Source organism: Prionailurus bengalensis, chromosome E1 (assembly GCF_016509475.1).
Source record: "Prionailurus bengalensis isolate Pbe53 chromosome E1, Fcat_Pben_1.1_paternal_pri, whole genome shotgun sequence".
NCBI classification, from domain to species: domain Eukaryota; kingdom Metazoa; phylum Chordata; class Mammalia; order Carnivora; family Felidae; genus Prionailurus; species Prionailurus bengalensis.
The window spans coordinates 55,462,633-55,481,664 of record NC_057347.1 but is presented as its reverse complement, the minus strand read 5'-3'; the positions used below and the strand labels follow the sequence as shown (position 1 = coordinate 55,481,664).

At 45.3% G+C, this 19,032-nt stretch overlaps 2 protein-coding genes across 6 annotated transcripts in view; one reads left to right on the top strand and one right to left on the bottom strand.

Annotated features, from left to right (window-relative positions):
* Positions 1 to 8,327, bottom strand: part of UNK (unk zinc finger) — a 32,977-nt gene extending 24,650 nt beyond the window's left edge. Inside the window, exons 1-4 of one of the 5 annotated variants that reach the window (XM_043585309.1) lie at positions 8,105 to 8,217; positions 4,109 to 4,363; positions 3,641 to 3,805; positions 3,456 to 3,532 (exon numbers count right to left, since the gene is read on the bottom strand). In XM_043585309.1, coding sequence (XP_043441244.1) covers positions 3,456 to 3,532; positions 3,641 to 3,649 — 86 coding nt within the window. In that variant the 5' untranslated portion in view covers positions 3,650 to 3,805; positions 4,109 to 4,363; positions 8,105 to 8,217. Of the gene's footprint in view, positions 1 to 3,455; positions 3,533 to 3,640; positions 3,806 to 4,108; positions 4,364 to 7,141; positions 8,084 to 8,104 lie in introns of those variants that run through there. The other 4 variants (XM_043585308.1, XM_043585310.1, XM_043585312.1 and 1 more) reach the window with 4 other exon arrangements.
* A 3,773-nt stretch (positions 8,328 to 12,100) lies between these two features.
* On the top strand, positions 12,101 to 15,618 carry LOC122485915 (histone H3.3A). The gene is made up of 4 exons (XM_043585317.1): positions 12,101 to 12,388; positions 12,844 to 12,981; positions 13,085 to 13,238; positions 13,333 to 15,618. Exons 2-4 carry the CDS (start codon positions 12,854 to 12,856, stop codon positions 13,459 to 13,461), a joined length of 411 nt encoding a protein of 136 aa, XP_043441252.1. The 5' UTR covers positions 12,101 to 12,388; positions 12,844 to 12,853; the 3' UTR covers positions 13,462 to 15,618.
* Positions 15,619 to 19,032: the final 3,414 nt, after the last annotated feature.

Genomic DNA, 19,032 nt, shown 5'->3' with positions numbered 1-19,032 from the left:
AGGCAAATAAAGTGTCTGATGAATTTCTGAGTGTGTCTGAACGTTCAATGTAGGCTTTTGATTCTATACCTGGCTTTTAGCCAGAGCAGATATCGTAGGACCTCAGAGCCAGTATGACCCCTCCTAGATACAACAGAACTGTCCTAACATACAGAAACATACACAGGAGCCTACAATACAAGTGCTACAGGCACTTAAGCAAGCAAACGCTTTGTTCCCAGGTGGGGGAACCATTCACAGGTAAATAGTTGCAGCGCATTCTTCATTGGGAAAGGTCTGACACCAGTGAGCCATCCTGGCCCCAAGAACTAACATGAATGATACAACGTTGGTGTGTAACTAGTCCTACATGTCCCTGCTTCCTATGATTGTCTCCTTGGCCTGAAGATTTTGGAACTGATAAAAAAAAAAAACTGAGGAGAGAAAGTTCACAGAAGGTTCACTCACATCACTGATTTTGTAGAATATATGTGAGGAGTACTGGAAACCCTGGATCATTCTTCCCTAAGTAAGAGAACACTGTGATTTGATTCAAAGTTTTGCTGTACACAGCTGGCCTAAAAAATCCTCCAATTTGATGAATGTTCTAGCATAAACGTTTGAATTGACGTGTTATTTTGTAAACTTCCGCGGAACAAAGGCTTTGGCCTGTAAGAGCACATCTGTTTAGTTTTAAATACAAATCCATTGTGTAAGATACAGGTAGCCTGATGAAGGCTACACGAAGAATAGCAACTGAAGTAAAATTTGAATGGATATGGAGAACAGGAGTATACTGAAGACAACAATGACCCACATGTGCCCTAAGAACTGAAAAACCTATTTAAAAAAATTTTTTTTAATGTATATTTATTTAAGAGAGAGACAGGGCATGAGCGAGGGAGAAGCAGAGAGAGGGAGACACAGAATCCGAAGCAGGCTCCAGGCTCTGAGCTGTTAGCAGAGAGCCTAATGCAGGGCTTGAACTCACGAACTGTGAGATCGTGATCCGACGAGCCAAAGTTGGACGCTTAACCTACTGAGCCGCCTAGGGGCACTCTGAAGAATCTACTTTAGTGTAGATGTAGCTAAAGATGGCACTTGGTTAAGGCTATTGAAGGAGGTAGCAATGAAACTGAAAGCAGTAACTTGGGCTTGTCAAATGTTGGTAAGAATGGTACATATGCTGTGCTAAATGCCATGCGCTATTTTAAGCACTTTACATATATTAACTTAGACCTCCTTAACTCCACAGGGCAGGTACTGGTATCCTCAGGAAACTGACATACAAAGGGGAACTCACTTGCCTAAGACACAGCTAGTAAGTGGCAGAGCTGGCCTTCAAACCCAATCAGTCTTGCCCTGGAGTCAGTACTCTTAAACACCATGCTGTTAACTCTGCTTCCCTTAAATGAGCTAGAAAGAAAAACAAGAGTAACAGCAAATATGCATAAGTGGACTCTCCAGAATCTGTTCAAAATATGTCAGGAAGATTTTGACAGGCCATAATTATAATAACCAAAAAATAAGTTACTAAAAATAAAAATCAGGGTGCCTGGGTGGCTCAGTTAAGCATCCGACTTCAGCTCAGGTCATGATCTCGCAGTCCGTGGGTTCGAGCCCCGCGTCAGGCTCTGTGCTGAAGCTCAGAGCCTAGAGCCTGCTTTGTGTTCTATGTCTCCCACTCTGACCCTCCCTGCTCGTACTCTGTCTCTGTCAAAAAGAAATAAACATCAAAAAAATTTTTTTAAACATTAAAAAAATAAAAATAAAAAACAAAAATGTTAACTTTAACATGCTCTACTAAATATTTAGTAATTACCTTATGTATTCATTATAAAATACCTTTTTAATTTTTTTTAAAGTTTATTTATTGGGAGAGAGAGCACGCGTGCACAAGTGGAGGAAAGGCAGAGAGAGAAAGATATAGAAAGAATCCCAAATGGGATCCCACACTAACAGCACGGAGCCTGATGTGGGGCTCAAACCCATGAAATGTGAGATCATGGCTTGAGCTAAAGTCTGATGCCTAACTGACTAAGCCACCCAGGTGCCCCCATTATAAAGTACTCTTAGTTCAATAATAAAATTTAAGCTTTAGATTTTTTTAGATAAGAAAATACAGGTACGGTTTTCTAATTTGTCATGTTTTGACAGACTAATTTACACAAATCCTAATATGGCAGGCTACCAAATACCTGGCACTTCTAAGCGGTGAAAGTTACATCAAAAAGAGATAGTAATGTTCTTACCAAAATGAAAACAAAACAAAACAAAACAAAACAAAAAACTTAGGTATAAAAACTAGTATTTAAAACTTTTAAGTCACAAAACACAAAGCCAAAAGTTTTCATCACTTCTTTCCTAAGTGTGACTACCTCTCCTCAATGGGGGTAGTTTTGGGAGTAGGCCAAAATTTCTGAGGAAGATGGGAACGTGGGCCTTTCCCCTCCTCGTCAGAAGTCATTTTGTTAAAACTTACAGTGGCCGTACAATGTTTCAAATACTAGGAGAAACAAATGAGTTCACTTAAGAACACAAAAAGCAAACGGTGATATAAAGATTAAGGAAAGGGAAGAAACATTTCAATAAGCTCAGATATGACATGATGATACTGTCACAGGTCTGAGTATCTTCTTTATCTCCTAAATAAATTGAGCCCCCGACAGGAAAAAGATCACCTCACAGAGAATGCTATGAGATTTTTAAGTCGCTAGACTCCTTTCCATCTTCTCCTCCTCATCAGCTCTTGATACTGCTGTCAAATTCTACACACTGGCAAAGAAAAAAGGGGTGAAAGTTGAGGGATTGTATAGAGAAATAATAAAAAATTTGTGATTATTTGAACTAAAATATTATAGCTATTAATACAATTAAAAATGCCTAAAACACATGGCCTGTCCTTAAAGAAATGTCTATGTGAACATTAAAACAACCATAAAGTACCTGAGAACGTTATTCATTACTTTTCAGCAGAAGAGCAACCTTCTCTTCTACCTCCCACCCACTTTGTTCATTTTTACAAAGGCACTGGGAAAAACGTGCTTGCTCCTTATAATGGCTGTCAATTCAGAGCCAATTTGAAGTACAACTACCAACAACTAGGAGTCTCAAACTTGCTGAGTATTCACTTCTCCACAGACTCAGAACAGGGGGGCATTCACCTAGAATGGCTGGGAAAAGGGCACCAAGGAGCTTTTCACAAACTGCAGGCTTTCCCATACCAAACGATGCTGCCAAGCCCTGACAGGCCATATGAGCCTGATAGATTCTTATATGCTGGTTTTTAACCCTTTTTAAAAAATAATTGAGATGTAATTTACATAACATTAAAAATTCACCATTTTAAAGTGTATGTCTCAGCGGATTTTAGTATATTCACCATAATGTAGAACTACCACCACTACCTAATTTTAGAACATTTCCATCACCCCCAAAATAAACCCCATACCTATCATCATATGCACTGATTTTACCCAAACTTTCTCCGCAGATATTCTGTGGCCCATGCAGGTATTTTAAGATGGCAGGCTGGGGTGAATCTACACAGTATCTATACGATAAGAAAACAGAAAGGCTACTGAACCCAAATTCTTGGCATTTTTAGCAATCAGACTAATGTAATTTTTATATATTGTCTAAGAATGGCAGAGAAACTTACATTCAACATCCATCTTCACATAACACATTAGTGTGCCCCAAATTCATCCAAGATGTTAAAAGAAGGGAAGACAATCTACTAGGATTAGCCACAACTGTCCATAGTTGCAATTTCAAAATACAGAAGATGCAAATGTGGGAAAACCTCCTTTAGTATCAAGCATAGCTGGATCAAAACAAAACAAAACAAAAACAACAACAACAAAACGAAAAACTTAATCATTAAGCAAATACTGCCCCGTTTGGGAAAATAATCCCTACACCAGTCCAGTATTTAAAGTAATGTAGCTTTAAATGCAACCTTACTTTTATCATTCTTGTGACCTAGAGCCTCTCCTAATGAGAAAAATAACCTTTAGGCAAAGGTCTGGCAGGAAAGCCTGCAGATGTGTGGTGCTCAGGCTGCTGCAGGGCTCTTATTACCTAAGTGAGCTCATGGCTTCTAAGACACACAGGAAGGAGACCTCACCTTCAGGCATCAGGGTGTTGAAAGCGGGAGGAAGTAGGTCCACGAGGGTGTCTTGCTTTTGTGCACTTATCTGGGGTGCTATTTCCAGAGAAGGAGCTCCTTTATAGAGTGTGCCCAAGATGGATTTCTCTAAGTTGCTCTCAGAGTTGTCCAGCTGCCCTCACCAATAAGTCAGTCTTTGTAGGTTGATAGAAACCACCAGTCAAAGCAGATGCAAATGGATTGTGGGGAAGCCTTCTTTAGTATCTAACATAGCTGGATTAAAACAAAAAAACTTAACCATTAAGCAAATCTTCACTTTAATCATTACTTTAGATCATAGCAAATATCAACTAGGTGCTATGCTTGACTCTACCCTTAGCATGGGCACTTAATTCTTAATGGGGATATTGTGGGCTTGACTGATGGCCACAACGAGCTCTTAATTTTTGTCCTGTAAGAAATTAGTTCTACTTGATAAACAAGTAAACAAGATACAGAAATATTTATTGGTAATTTAACTCATGCTTGCTGAGGTTGCTTAGCAACACTTCCAGTGACTTCTGTTGCACAACAAGTCGCACTCTCCTAATGTATTTACAATTTTATTGCAATTTGCAATAATGATTTAAATACAATTTCATTTCCTGGATTTTCCAAAACACAGTCAGATGCAATCAAGTGAAGTCATGACATTTATACAATGTATAAATTAACAAATTTGCCTCAAAATAGTTATGTATGGAAATACTGCTATGTTATCCTTGTTTAAAGATGCCCAGGGAACAGTCCTAAGTTAAAATGACACGTGGCTAGATGAGGTCATAAAGCACTTATCCTCTGTCTACCTAGAAGAAATCACCCAGTGGCCAGAAACTCCAAGAAACTGTCACTGAACTAGAATTTCATTTTCCTTTACCCCAAAGGTATTAAGAAGTCTGAGAATCAACTGCAGGTGAAGGAATCCAAAAACGATCTAATGTCTTTAAGGCTTACAACCTCTTACAGGGACAGAATAATGAGTCAGAAACCCGGTTATTTTGGAAGGCAGGTTTTTTGGTGATCTTTCAACTGTATACTTTTCCTTTTTATTCAACTATATACTTTTAATAATGTAACTGTTATACAGCAAAAAGTCCAAAGTTAGGTAAATAGTAGATACATTTTGGAACCTAATTGCTCTGAAATTTCCCATTCTTAAATCTGCCTTTATAAAATTCTACTACAATATACAAGATGGACTTGTTCTGAAAATAAAACAAATTACCTAGCAAGATGTCAAGTAGAAGAGGACTACTACGTGCACATTATCCTTTTACTGCATGCTAATCAAATGCTTGAAGCTGTACAAAAGAGTTAACTAATATAGGCATTTTCTAAAGGATAGGATTCCTCAAGTCTAGCACAAGTGCCTACCACACCAATTTGCTAAAAGAATTATTTCAAAGTTTTTCGTAAAGCAAGATTATTCACAAATTTAGAGAAAAAAAAAAGACCAACAAAATAATTATTCTTCAAACTATGTCACGAATAATCTTCTTGGTTTAGGAAAAAGATAGTTTAAACTCCAGGACTTTGTGGGGGCAAGAAGACAAGCCTACGGAAAGGCAATATTTATTTTTGGTGGATTCAACTGTGTTTGCCAAGATTGTCTGCCATTATGATGAATGGCACTCAATTTTTAAAAATTTTTAAAGTTTGTTCATGTTTAAGCAATCTCTACACCCATTATGGGGCTCGAACTCTCGACCTCGAGATCACGAGTCACGTGCTCTTCCAACTGAGCCAGCCAGGTGTTCTGAGTGGCAGTCAATTTTAACACATATTTCTTCCAGATTATTGCATATCACATAATCTCAAATAATATCAGGCACAAAAAATACACAAAGTTAGTGTACTTTATGTCCAAGTTTGAAAAAGTAAAAAAAAGTTAAATACAGACATTTAAAAAAACAAAGGGTCTGTATCTGTATTCCACAATGGGATCGATGCAACATAAGGCCATATTCAGATTGGTATAAATTCTGGAAGTTCATGCTTATGAGGAAGAATTTTTAAAAATGCTGGCCAGCTCAAATTTTTAAAGCAAATATTAAAATAAAAATATTCCTGTATTCTAACCCCCAGGGATAACAAATGGGTTCACCTTAAAAAAAAAAAAAAATCAGTGTCAGTAAGGGTACAGGTGCCATCATCTGTATGCTCAAGCTCCCTGCAACTCAGACCTGGCATGACAGGGGAATGAAGTTTTCCAAATCATCACAGCTTCTGAATGCCCATAAATCTACCAAGGAAGACAACAGATGTCCACCTCTGATTTTTGGTGATGAAAACAAACATACACACAAATGAACAGTTAACATGAAATAAAAGATGCAACACCTACAACCTCCAATCCACCCAATCAGGCTTGGGCGTTTGTTTCATCTACTTCTGTTGATTACTAAGCCACCGCAACAGCCAAGACTGATGATTACTCTGCACTTACCCAACAAGGAATGGGAAGACAGATTTTAAACAAATGAGCGTCTATAGGACAAAAACTCAGATATTAACACTTACACAGATGTTACCTTGTTTCATCTGTCAACTCAAAATTATAAGAAAGCCCTTCCAATATAAATTCCACAGCATACTCAGTAACAACATACAGAGGTTGCCGAAACCTTACTCAAGATATTATACGTATTCTACGGAAAAATATGATCCAAGCAACCACAGATTATATAAAGACGCTCCAGTTTATGTGAAATCTGCAGATTTTCAAATCAAAACCATACTGCTGCTTGACCACATCACTCAACTTGATCCGTATGCTCGGAGGTAAGAGCATTTCACCAAAACCAATGGAAGAATGGCCGAAAGAACTCCAGTAATAAAGGACCAGCAAAGCAATGGCCTCAATAGAAAAGTAATGGTTAACGTGAGTCGGACTGTAGCCAAGAAAAAGCTTCCACTCCTTTCAACCAATAGCAGGGAATCTCACAAAGAAACCAATACACTTTCTAAAGCCGATGTCCCCCAATCCCAGAACAGTTTCCCAATGGGGCTTACTTCTGTGAGTGACAAACAGGAGCTCCTCCTGTCTAGTTTTAATTCTTTCTACTCCAACAGGGGCTCCCTGCGCTCGGCTCACCAGGCGGCATTACTGTGTGGCTCTTAAGGGTTTTTCGACCCCCAGGTTCCAAATCTCCAGCCAGCCTCAGGTCCACCTGGGGATCCTTCTAAACACACACAGCACCTGGGAGGCACTCGAAGAGCATCAGGGAAATTGGAAACCAACATTTTGCTAAACAGGAGGGCCCGCCTCTGTAGCTCTTTCTTCCGAGGCACCTAGCGCTAGGTGGTCGCTGAGCGTGCTTTGAAAGGACATAAAGAGGAGACGGGGACCTCCGCTCAGACACCAGCAGGTTCCCATCTCGCTGGACTCCTGCGGTGGGAGTGCTGGGGCTGGGGACACGCTCGAACCCCGTCGCCCTCGTGGCCCCGGACTCAGGCCGGGTCAGCTGTCCCCGCGAGTTCCAGCAAGAGGGGCCGCCGTACGCAACACACGGGCTTCGGGGACACAAAAGGCCTCCGGGGTAGAGTGCGCGGGGCGCCTGACAGGACCTCGCGCCAACCGACATTCACAGCGGCCCTAGGGCTGGCCCCCAGGGCACTCGTCCTGGCCGTGTCCTGGGCTTCTTATCGCCCCCGCGAGTGCCTGAGACTGTGGTTTTACGGTCTGAGGAACAGTTAGGCCTCAAAGGCCTGGCCTGAGATGTGTGCTCTCCGCACCCCGCGCTCCCGCCTTCCCCACTCAGCGGCGGGGACCGAGCTTCCCGCCCCACGGCCCGACCAGGGGTTGGTGGCAGTTAGAGGCGGTTGGGACCGGCCCCAGCAGGTTGGAACCGGTCTGGGCCGGGCCGGAGGAGGAAGGGGGGGAGGGAGAGGCCGCCTCGCGCTCTCCCTGCGCGCGTGACTCACGCTGGCCGCTGACGTCAGGCGTGCGCGCGCGGCGGGGGGGGCTCTACGTACGTGTAGTGCTGCGGTTTCTCGGGCTGTGCCTGCAGCACCTGAGCGGTAGCGGCCGGGGGCGCCGAGGAAGCTGCGGAGCCGCCGGGCCCGGGGCCCTTCGACATGGTCCTGTCTTCCTGCCTCTTCGCCGCTCCCCTTTTATTATTCAGTCTGCGCGGTCCGCGCCGAGGACCTAGTGCGCCTGCGCCGCGCCACGAGAACGTGAAGACCCCCCGCACGGCAGCAAGGGTTGCTGGGAGTTGTGGTCCTCGGTTCGGTAGGAATTTTACCGTCGGCAGAGGGTTGCTGCCAAAGGAATGGACCACAATACCCAGGGATCTTTGCAGACGGTGTCCCGGATGCTGACGGCCCGCCACGACTTGTGGGGATTGCAGTCCCGTGCCGTTTCTTCTTTTTGCCAGTGCGTTTCCAGTTTCTCAGAGGAGCTTTCCTCGAAACTGGACTTCCTGGAGTAGAAGGCGCTCAGAGCTACAGAGGCCCTACCGACTTCTGTGAAACAGTCTCAAGTATAATTTCATCGCCTACAGTGTAACGATTACTTCGCCACCGGAGTTAGTAGAGCTTGGGCTCAGTTCTGATGCCGGCCCCAACAGTGTGCTTAAGAACCTGTACTGTCCGTTTTTAGCTCTGGGCCTTTGTGCTGCAGGCACCTGCAGTATTTCTCCAACATCCTTATTCTTGGGGCCGGCCTAGCTGGGGAGGCATGAAAGAAAGTGTGCCTACTAGAAGTCAGTCTTAGAAATCTTTGCTAAAGTAGCGCTACACGGCATAGTATTCCCGCGTCTTTGCTGAGGCGCTTCATAAACCTTTACCCGCCCTGAAACCTGGAACTCCACTTGGGTCCCTTCTCAACTTGACACCTGGCCTGACCAACTTGTTTCCAGTACATTAGGGGCCAAAGACGAATTTAATCTCCGTCTAGAACAGTCTCAGTTACACTGGCAAGTTGCAGGGGCGTTGAGAAGTGTCACACAGGGTCCAAAGGCAGATCTTGGGTTTGAGTAGGGGCGGGGCAATTAATAATCCACTACAGTTTTGTGCTCCGGTTGGCAGGCTTTCTATGTTTCTCGTCCTTGCTTCCCGCTAGTCCAGCGAAGTTCACAACGTGGATTTTGTAAAATAATCCAATTTCTCTGACTTAGGCACTCTGTGAGCTTTACAAAGCTTTTCGTGATGCATTGACACTTGTCATTTAACTTTGTTTTCCAGGGGCACCTGGGTGGCTCAGTCGGTTAAGCATCCGACTCTGGCTCAGGTCATAATCTCAGAACTAGTGAGTTCGAGCCCTGCGTCGTCTGGCTCTGTGCTGACAGCTCAGAGCCTGGAGCCCCTGTCTGCCTCTCCGCATCTCGTGTGCTCTCGCTCTCTCTCTCTCTCTCTCTCTCCCTCAAAATAAATACATTAATTAATTTGTTTTCCGTATTGAGTCTATTTAAATCCATTGTTTTTAAGACCGATTTATACATGATTAGATAGGATTTTGTTACCTAATGATTGTCACGTAAAGGAAAACATTCCCGGTAATCTTGGGAGTGACGGAGGGTGGGGTGAACGGAAAATTGTTAATGCTTAAGAATGACACATACTTATTTTATTTAGTTCCGAACAGCCTCACATCAGAAGCCAAATTGTCAGCCTACAAAGTTGAGAAACTGGTATTTCCCAAACAGCCCAAATCAACTGTTTAACCACTAGGGGCGTGTGAAGATTAAAAAAAAAAAAAATTCCAAAAGGACAAATAAAAGTTGTAGTATTGCTTTAACCCTGTTACTAAATCCAGGTAATTGGTTTGTATGTTATTCCCCAAATTCCCGAGTGTGATTTGAATGAAGAAATACAGTTCATAGCACTAGGCTTTCAGTAAGTGTATACCATAAACTTCAGAATGAGTGGGTACTGGTAAAATTGGGAGATGATATCATCCAAACTGCTTTATTTACAAAAGAGGAAACCGAAACTTAGAGAATTTGCACAGAGTTACTCAGCAAGCACATGGCAGAACAAGAACTAAGTTAGTAGCTTACACGCTGCATCACTTGTACATTGTTTTGATTGTATAAACATTTTCAGTTCTTCCCCATTTCCTGTGTTGCCTTTTCTGCCCCGGTACCAATTTAGGAAAAAAAGAAATCTGTATAACCGCCCGAGGAAGAAAGACAAACTGTTTTCACTAACCATCCTCTAAATGGATAAATGTAAATCTATACCTAGCTTCTCATGGAGCAATTTTAGTTCTCCTTTGGTAATTAACAAAACTGCAAAAAGAAAAACAAAACCGGAGTGTCTGTCCTCTGGAGGCTTGGGACAGACAGGATTCTGGATCTTTTAGAAAATCCTTGGAACACAAAAGGATTGTTAACTTGAGAGCCCATTTCTTCTCCAGTACGTTTGGGCGGTCAAAAAAAGTTAACCCTTGCAGGGTATTTTTCTGGTTACATCCCAGATCATTCGACGGCTTTCTATGTGGGATCTAACCAGTACCTTGATTCTTGGCTTTACACAGGTTCTGAGGACAGGGCGAGAGCCTCCATCTTGGTTTCTCAGCATCACATGAATGAAACAGAAAGCTTAATTTTTCCCCTACTGTAAATTTTGGGAAGAATGCAGAAATTAAGGTTGACCAAATTGTCGCATAAAAGTTTAGGTATGTGATAATTAAATACAAATTGTATCTGTTAAGATTGAGAGGGCTGAAATGAGAGGGATTTGATACCGGAGATTGGGTCAAAGCCATTTTTGCCATACCTGATGTTTCAAATTGTGCATTTTCCCCCTCACTGTTGATACTGAGAGGAGACCTTCAGTGTCACAAGTAAAATTTTGAGGTATTTGTCTTTATGTACACTAATTATCTGGTTAACATCTACACATACTTGGTTTTGCTACCTTTTATTTTGGTAAATTTAAAAATATTCAGGGGTGCCTACCTAGCCCCGTCAGTGGAACATGTGATTCTTGATCTCAGGGTAGTGAATTCGAGCCCCACGCTGGGTGTAGAGATGACTTAAAAATAAAATCTTTGTGAAAAAAATTCTGTGAAGCCAGAGTAGGAACAATGGAGTAAAATGCCCAAAGCTCTATTTCAATTTTCTGAGCTTTGTTTGGCTGGTCTTAACCTTAAGCCTGCTTTGATATTTTATATACCTGTGTCATCAGGAGAACTGAGTATTACAAAGCATCAAAGGCATTTATTTAGGCAAAGGTAGGGATTACCATTTTTATACATTTGTCACGTTTCTTGAAATATCTACCAGAATATACCATTAAATACAAGGACACATATTTAATTTAGTTTTCTTTATTCTTTATGGACATGCAAATGCTGTTCTGGGACTATTCCCATTCTGGCTGTAGTCGTTTCATTCAGTTGAATTACGTAATTCAAAATATGCTGCTTAGTAGGCTACTTCTTAAGCATGTTGAAATTACAATGTAATGTAATTTGTGATGGTCTGAGAACATACAGAACAGGAAGCATAAAATCATTTATTGACATTTTTCTTTGTATCTACTATTTACTCCTGCCTACACCACCAAACAAAAGAACTGCCTTTTGATTAAAATGTATACGCGTGATGTCTAAAATACTTGGTGATGTAATATGATTTGCTGAATTCTAAGTTTTTACACTGTGTACATAACTATCAAAACGTGAAAGTAAATAATCACAGGGAACACATTTTATTTTACAATGGAAAATATTTGCAAAAACTTCCTTAAAGTAACTTCTCCTCCTGCATTTTATTAGCGAGATGCATCTATGGTTAGGCTCCTGTCCATCCCGTACCCTTAAGCCCTGATAGAGACCAATGCAATTCATTTGCATTGACTTTCTATTGTAGAGCTTTGGAACCAAGGGAAGGATCCAAACATAGCTTCATTTTATCCAATCAGAAGAGCCGCTTCGTGCTAACCTCTGATTCGCCCATTCCTCTTTGCACTCATCCAATCATCAGGCCACTTTAACAGCCAATCAGCGGCCTAGATACCCACCAATCCGGGAGCGGGGCCGAAGCACGGCCTTTGTGTCGGGGATGTCAGCGCGTCGGCGAAAGCTCCCGCCAATAGAAAAAGTCGTTGGTGTATGCAAATGAAGCCCCTATGACGCAGAGACGCAGCGTGAAGCGTGGGTATAAAAGCGGAGGCAAAGGGGGGGCTTGGAGCACAGAGCGGTTTGGTCGTTCGTTGGAGGGTCCTCTTTTCTTTACTCGGCGACTGCGGCTCTTCATTGGGGAGCAGGAGCGGCGCGACGATCGGAGAAGCGGCCTAAGACTTCGGCGTTGGGTAAGTGTTGGCGGTTTTACTCTTTGTTCGAGGCCCCGGCAGCCGTTGATGCCGCGGGCCGCAGCCGTTGGGAACGGAGCGCTGGCCGGTGCGGGCCGCTCGGGCCGCTGGTGTCGGGTGTGGGGGCCGGGAGGTTTTCCCTTGGGGCTTCGTTCCGGAACCGCGTCTCCGCCTCTTTCCCGGTGGTGATTCAGAGGTCCCGACGCCGGGTTCCGGGCAAGCGGGGCCTCCGCCCGTCGAGGAGGGGAAGTGACTCCTCCCCGCGCTCCCCCTCCCGGGGGAGGCCGCCGCCGCCGCTCCTCGCAGCCTGAGTCATTAGGGGAGGGGGAGGAGGCGGCGGCCCCGGGCCATCTGCCGCGGCAACGAGGCGGAAGGGCAGGGGCGCCGAGCCCGTCCTATCCTCCGCCCCCGGGAGGCTAGCGCTACGGCCCGAGAGTCACGGGTGTCTTCTTTAGGTAAAAGAAAATGGCCCGAACCAAGCAGACTGCTCGTAAATCTACGGGTGGGAAAGCGCCCCGTAAGCAGCTGGCCACTAAAGCCGCCAGGAAAAGTGCTCCCTCTACTGGCGGGGTGAAAAAACCTCATCGCTACAGGTAGGCGAGTGGGAAGGAAAACAATGACCCGGCGGCGCGCGGCCCCCAAGCGGGAGCGCTGTCCGCTCTCGGGGATCCGCTTACACTCTCCTGCCCGCTGCAGGCCCGGGACCGTTGCGCTTCGAGAGATCCGTCGTTACCAGAAATCGACCGAGCTTCTGATCCGGAAGCTGCCTTTCCAGAGGTTGGTGAGGGAGATCGCCCAGGATTTCAAAACCGATCTGAGGTTTCAGAGTGCCGCCATTGGTGCGCTGCAGGTAAGACGAGCGTGGCTGGAGTAGGGTCGGAGGGCTTCTGCGTGGCTTCTCGTCCTCGGAGACAGTTTAATGGTGTGGCTCTTGTGCTCCACAGGAGGCCAGTGAAGCGTACCTGGTGGGTTTATTTGAAGATACTAATCTGTGTGCCATCCACGCTAAGAGAGTCACCATCATGCCCAAAGACATCCAGTTGGCTCGCCGGATACGGGGAGAGAGAGCTTAAGTGAAGGCAGTTTTTATGGTGTTTTGTAGTAAATTCTGTAAAATACTTTGGTTTAATTTGTGACTTTTTTTGTAAGAAATTGTTTATAATATGTTGCATTTGTACTTAAGTCATTCCATCTTTCACTCAGGATGAATGCGAAAAGTGACTGTTCACAGACCTCAGTGATGTGAGCACTGTTGCTCAGGAGTGACAAGTTGCTAATATGCAGAAGGGATGGGTGATCTTTCTTGCTTCTCATGATGCATGTTTCTGTATGTTAATGACTTGTTGGGTAGCTATTAAGGTACTAGAATTGATAAATGTGTACAGGGTCCTTTTGCAATAAAACTGGTTATGACTTGATCCAAGTGTTTAACAATTGGGGCTGTTAAGTCTGACCATACATCACTGTGATAGAATGTGGGCTTTTTCAAGGGTGAAGATACAAGTCTTAACCACAGTGTAACTTACAGTTTCCTTAAAAAAAAAAAAAAAAAAAAAAAAGTAAAACTGGCAGCTATAGAATACACTATGTGCATTTATAATAGCTATTTTATATATTGTAGTGTCAACATTTTTAAATTAAATGTTTTACATTCACATGTGGTGGGGAGTCTTGTCATTAAGGTGTGTGTAATTTAAAGTCCAGTTGGTTTTCTCCTAACTAGACTGCACTTGTTTTCATGAGAGTAAACTGCTTTGCAAATTATACCTTGCATAAGTCCTCATTCTACCACATGTTAACTAACCCTCTAGCTGATTAATGCAAACACTAAGGGGGGGATTTTATTTATAAGGGCTCTAGAATATAATACAAGTTATTCACACCAGCATCATCTGTTACTAATATTCTATACTAGTTAGTGCAGCTTTTCTTTGTGTTGTGATTGGTCTCATAACTAGGTTTTTTCTCTACAAAGAGGAAACCATACCGAAGTTCTTTTCCTTGTGGAGTTTGTATTATAATAACCCTTAGAGTAAACTTGCTGTGGGAGAGGGGCACACAACTCCAGCTTCTTGAACCTCTGCCAGTTAAGGTGGTGTCGGGTTAGGTTACATCTGATCCATGGTCCTGGAAAAATCACTTTATAGAGGTGGCCTTCCAAGTGGTTTTAAAAACTAACCTTCTATTGAAGTCTTTAGGTCAATTATGTATGTTGACTAAATTTACAAATAAACTTGTTTATTCAACGAAGTGTCAAAAACCTACATTGAATATACAGAGAAATACATCCATTATTTAGGTTCTTTGTATCTTGAAGCTTGAGCTTGGTCTATATCTGGTTTTGCTTGGTAGACAAACCATTTGTATACGAAAATAATGACGAATTTCCTTAAGACCAGTCATTTCACCACAAGTACAGAGTACCTTGGTTTAAGCCACTTTTTCAGTATGAAGCTAGTTTAATTGACCAGTGATGGTCCACTGTAAGCTTGTTAGTATCTAGATCTAGTCAGCAAGACCATGGGCACAATGGCCACTGGTCATCAGATGAGCATTTTGTGTGTTTGAAGCTAGTAGCTATAGAAAAGATAGTTGTGCCCTGATAAAGTAGCTTTTTAAAAAAAGTTTGGGTTTCTTTCACATTCAAGGGGCTTATGAAGAGATGCAAATCAGGATACATAGGCTTGATTCTTGGCAGCTTAATGAGTCTTCACGAGGCACTGAAGGTGGAAGGGTGGAGTCCAGTAACTGCTCTGGAGCAGTGACTTCCCAGTTCTGATGATCTCAACATTGTTTCTGAAGGACGTTGCCATCTTGGACATGGGAATGTGCTGTGGGGTGCCTGGCAGTGTCTGAGTAGTAGACTTAACTATGGTGATGTCCGTTTGTTGAGTTTACTGGTTGTGATAACCCAAGTGGGGTGAAACTTGACTTTTCCCCCCAGTACAACTTGGGTACATCCTGATGTAGACGTTTGTGGGTTTTATTGGGCAGCTTGGAATCTTGCTGCTTTAAATAGTGCAGCTTGTGCTTGCACAGTGTGCGTGAGCATACTTAGCCCAGCAGTCGAAAGTATCTTTTGGTTCTAGGAAGCTGCCCACACAGGATAACCCTGGGTTTTAGGTGATGGAACAGAATCTGTAAGGAGAAAAGCAAAAGCTGGAGCTGATGAAGGTATCCTGTGCCCTTGATGGATGAGACAAAAATAAAGTTTTTTGAAGTTGAGATTATCTCATCTTGTTAATGGTCTTCATTTGAATTGATAACATCTATTTCACAAATAAAAGTTTTTGTGGGGAAATGCCCGGAAAGGTTTGCCTTCTGACTCAGCTGAGGGGGGGGGGGGGGGAATGCATTCAGAAAGGACAGGCAGACCCCCTTTTGAAAGGTGTCACAGTTGGCTCAAGGCTGCAGATTTATGCCTGTTGAGCCTGTGGATTAATGGTGCATTTCTTGACTGTCGATGGATTTGATTAGGCCAGACCCGTTGAGGGCCGGAAGTGTCTGCATCCTGCACGGGCTCTGACTACCAGGAGATTTTGAACCAAGCTGTTTATTGCCCTTGTCCTGAAGCCCTCAGCCTGGCCAAAAGCCAGGTCCACCCTGGTGAGGTAGCCCCCATTGCTTTTCCTCCACACCTGCTTGTCCTTGCATTCCCCTTTTTCCCTGCTAGGCTAATAGTGATTATGGACCTGTGGGCCCTTGTTTCTTAGTCTGAAATAACCCCTGCTTCATCCTTAAACTGGTATGTGTAAAACCAGATCATTTATTCAACATGTAGAAATTACACTCTATTTACAAAATTTAAGGTGGCGGGGTGCCTGGGTGGCTCAGTCAGTTGAGCGTCCCAACTTCGGCTCAGGTCATGATCTCAAGGTTCGTGAGTTCGAGCCCGGCATCAGGCTCTGTGCTGACAGCCTGGAGCCTGCTTGGGATTCTGTGTCTCCCTTTCTCTACCCCTTCCCCTCTTGTGCTCTGTCTCTCAAAGATGAATAAACGTTAAAAAAAAACAAATGGGCCCCTGGGTGGCTCAATCAGTTGAGCGTCCGACTTCAGTTCAGGTCACGATCTCAGTCGGTGAGTTCGAGCCCCACATCGGGCTCTGTGCTGACAGCTCAGAGCCTGGAGCCTGTTTCAAATTCTGTCTCCCTCGCTCTCTGCTCCTCCCCCACTCATGCTCGCTCTGTCAAAAATAAACATTAAAACAAAATAAAAACGGCAAAGTTTAAGGTAGTATGAAAACAGAGGCAAGCACTTCAAACCCAACTTACTTAAATATATCTTAAGTTTCCTTGTTTATTTTTTTTTTCTGCCCCTCCCACCCCCCCTTTTTTTTTTTTTTCCTTATTTATTTTTTGAGAGCGTGCAAGTGGGCCAGGGACAAAGAGGAGGGGGAGGAAAGAGAGTCCCAACCAGGCTCTGCACTGTTGGCCAACGGACTCAAACCCACAACTGTGAGATCCTGACCTGAGCCGAAATCCAGCTGGATTGGATGTTCAAGCCACTGAGCTACCCAGGTGCCCCGAACCCAACTTATTTACAGAGATGTGCCCTTAGTCAAATAGCTAACTGGGTCGTCCTCACACTTCAGCGAGAAGGAAGGACAGATCCGGGAGAGGCCAGCAATGGCCACCCCATACCCCTTGCGGGGGCTTCCCAGCCAGGGGGGCTCAGAGTGTAGGGAAGCAAGCTCTGAGCTAACTGGCTGGACTGGAAATTTACTCTTTTCCACTCGGTTCCTCAGTCATTCCTCAGCTTTCTCCCCGGGGCTCTCCGTAGCTGGCTCCTTGCAAGCACTGCCTCCTGCCTGGTGGTGGGCATGGGGGCTGGGGCCTGTGCAGCACTTGGAAAGCAGGCCCCTTCTGGATCACTTTCAGGTAGGGTAGCAGAGGGTCGACACAGTCCAGTCAGCTGTCTGCCAGTGGGTCAGCAGGAAACTTGGGCTCGCCCTTCGGTTCCCACAAGACGGGGCCAGCCTGTGTCCGGGAGCAACAGCAGAGGGGGCCAGAGAGCAGAACCTCAGGCCTGTGGCCAGCCCAGCCCGCCATCGGGGAAGGGCGAGGTGTGGTTTTCACCACACCCGTCCGCAGCTGTTGTCTCACTGGTGGTGCTGTGGTCTACTGGGCATGAGAATCTTGAGCCCCCACCCTGAGCCTCCGGTCCCCACCCCTGCCTCCCCATCCCTTGGGTTGGGAGTGCTTCACCGTCATCCCACTGTGGCCATCACAGCCTGCTTTCCCTCAGCCCTGACACTGAGGCACCGACCGAAGAACACCACTGAGCTGGCTGTGCCGTGCCTGGGCCCCACAGCCTCTTCCTCCCTCGGCCCAGTGGTGGTCCCACCTGCCCCCGTTGGGCATTCCTCAGGGGGAGTCCGTCCAGCTGGGCCTGGCTTTGGTCAGCAACTTCAGCACAGGCAGCTGGCCGTCTAGCTGCCTTCCTGAGGACAAGGCTAGGGGAAGGAAGGAAGGGCCAAGTCCCTGCCCAGGCTGCTAGCCCAAATCCCGCAGCACCCCCACGGAGAAGGCTAAAAATGCCCCCTTGGGCCAGATGGCTGGCCTTTTGGCTCCCTGACCCCTTTGTCACCTCTTTGTCAGCACGTGTGGGGAATGAGCAAGGTTGTAGGTTGAGGTGATGCAGCTGGGTCAGCTTGGAGTTTACACAGAAGAAGGCTGTGCCGTGAGGTGGAGCCAGGGCCTGGTGTCCTGCCCCCTGGGGGGTGTCTGCTCCCCGTGGCTCTGTTAATTGCCCAGCAGCCCCCTGGCGGTGAGGGATCCCACCTGGATACTACCATTGTTCCAAGCAGGATCATGGAACTTCTCTGGGATGTGCCCCTTGCCTGAGCATCAGGGGCCAGGACTGTCGGTCAGGCACACCCAGGAGAAGCATGTAGCTTTCTGCCCTGAGCAGAGGACCCTCCTCCACCCCACGTACACCATCACCCTTCTCCATAGAGGAAGCTCAGAGTTCTGCAGTCACCCTCACTACCAGGGAAGCAAGGGCAGGGGCTTTGGTGAGGCTGTGGTCCCTGGAGGGGCTATAAAGCCACACATGACTTGGAAGGGTGCCAGGGACTGGGGTCTTGTCTCCATCCAGTAGCTGCCAACCCTAGTTCAGGAATATATACAGTGGAATGGAGGGTGGGCAGTGCCCAGTGCAAGGTGCAAGAACAGATTGCTGTGGGGCGTCTGGATGTGCAGCGGTCTTCGGCTCAGGTCATGATCTCACGGTTTGTGAGTTCAAGGCTCGTGTCAGGCTCTGTGCTGACAGCTTTGGATGCTGTCTCTCTCTCTCTCTCTCTCTCTCAAAAACAAACATTAGGGGCGCCTGGGTGGCGCAGTCGGTTAAGCGTCCGACTTCAGCCAGGTCACGATCTCGCGGTCTGTGAGTTCAAGGCCCGTGTCAGGCTCTGTGCTGACAGCTTTGGATGCTGTTTCTCTCTCTCTCTCTCTCTCTCTCTGCCCCTCCCCTGCTCAGCCTCTTGCTCTCTCTTAAAAGCAAACATTAAAAAAATAAAAACATCAAAAAATAAGAAAAGGGTGCCTGGGTGGCACAGTCAGTTAAGCATCAGATTCTTCATCTCGGCTCAGGTCATGATCTCACAGTTCATGAGTTTAGGCCCCTGCACTGTTGGTGCAGAACCT

Coding starts and splice junctions, on each gene's coding strand:
- LOC122485915 (XM_043585317.1), top strand. CDS start 12,854: ATGGCCCGAACCAAGCAGACTGCTCGTAAATCTACGGGTGGGAAAGCG. Junction 12,982..13,084: donor AAAAAACCTCATCGCTACAG/GTAGGCGAGTGG, acceptor TGCCCGCTGCAG/GCCCGGGACCGTTGCGCTTC. Junction 13,239..13,332: donor CCGCCATTGGTGCGCTGCAG/GTAAGACGAGCG, acceptor TGTGCTCCACAG/GAGGCCAGTGAAGCGTACCT.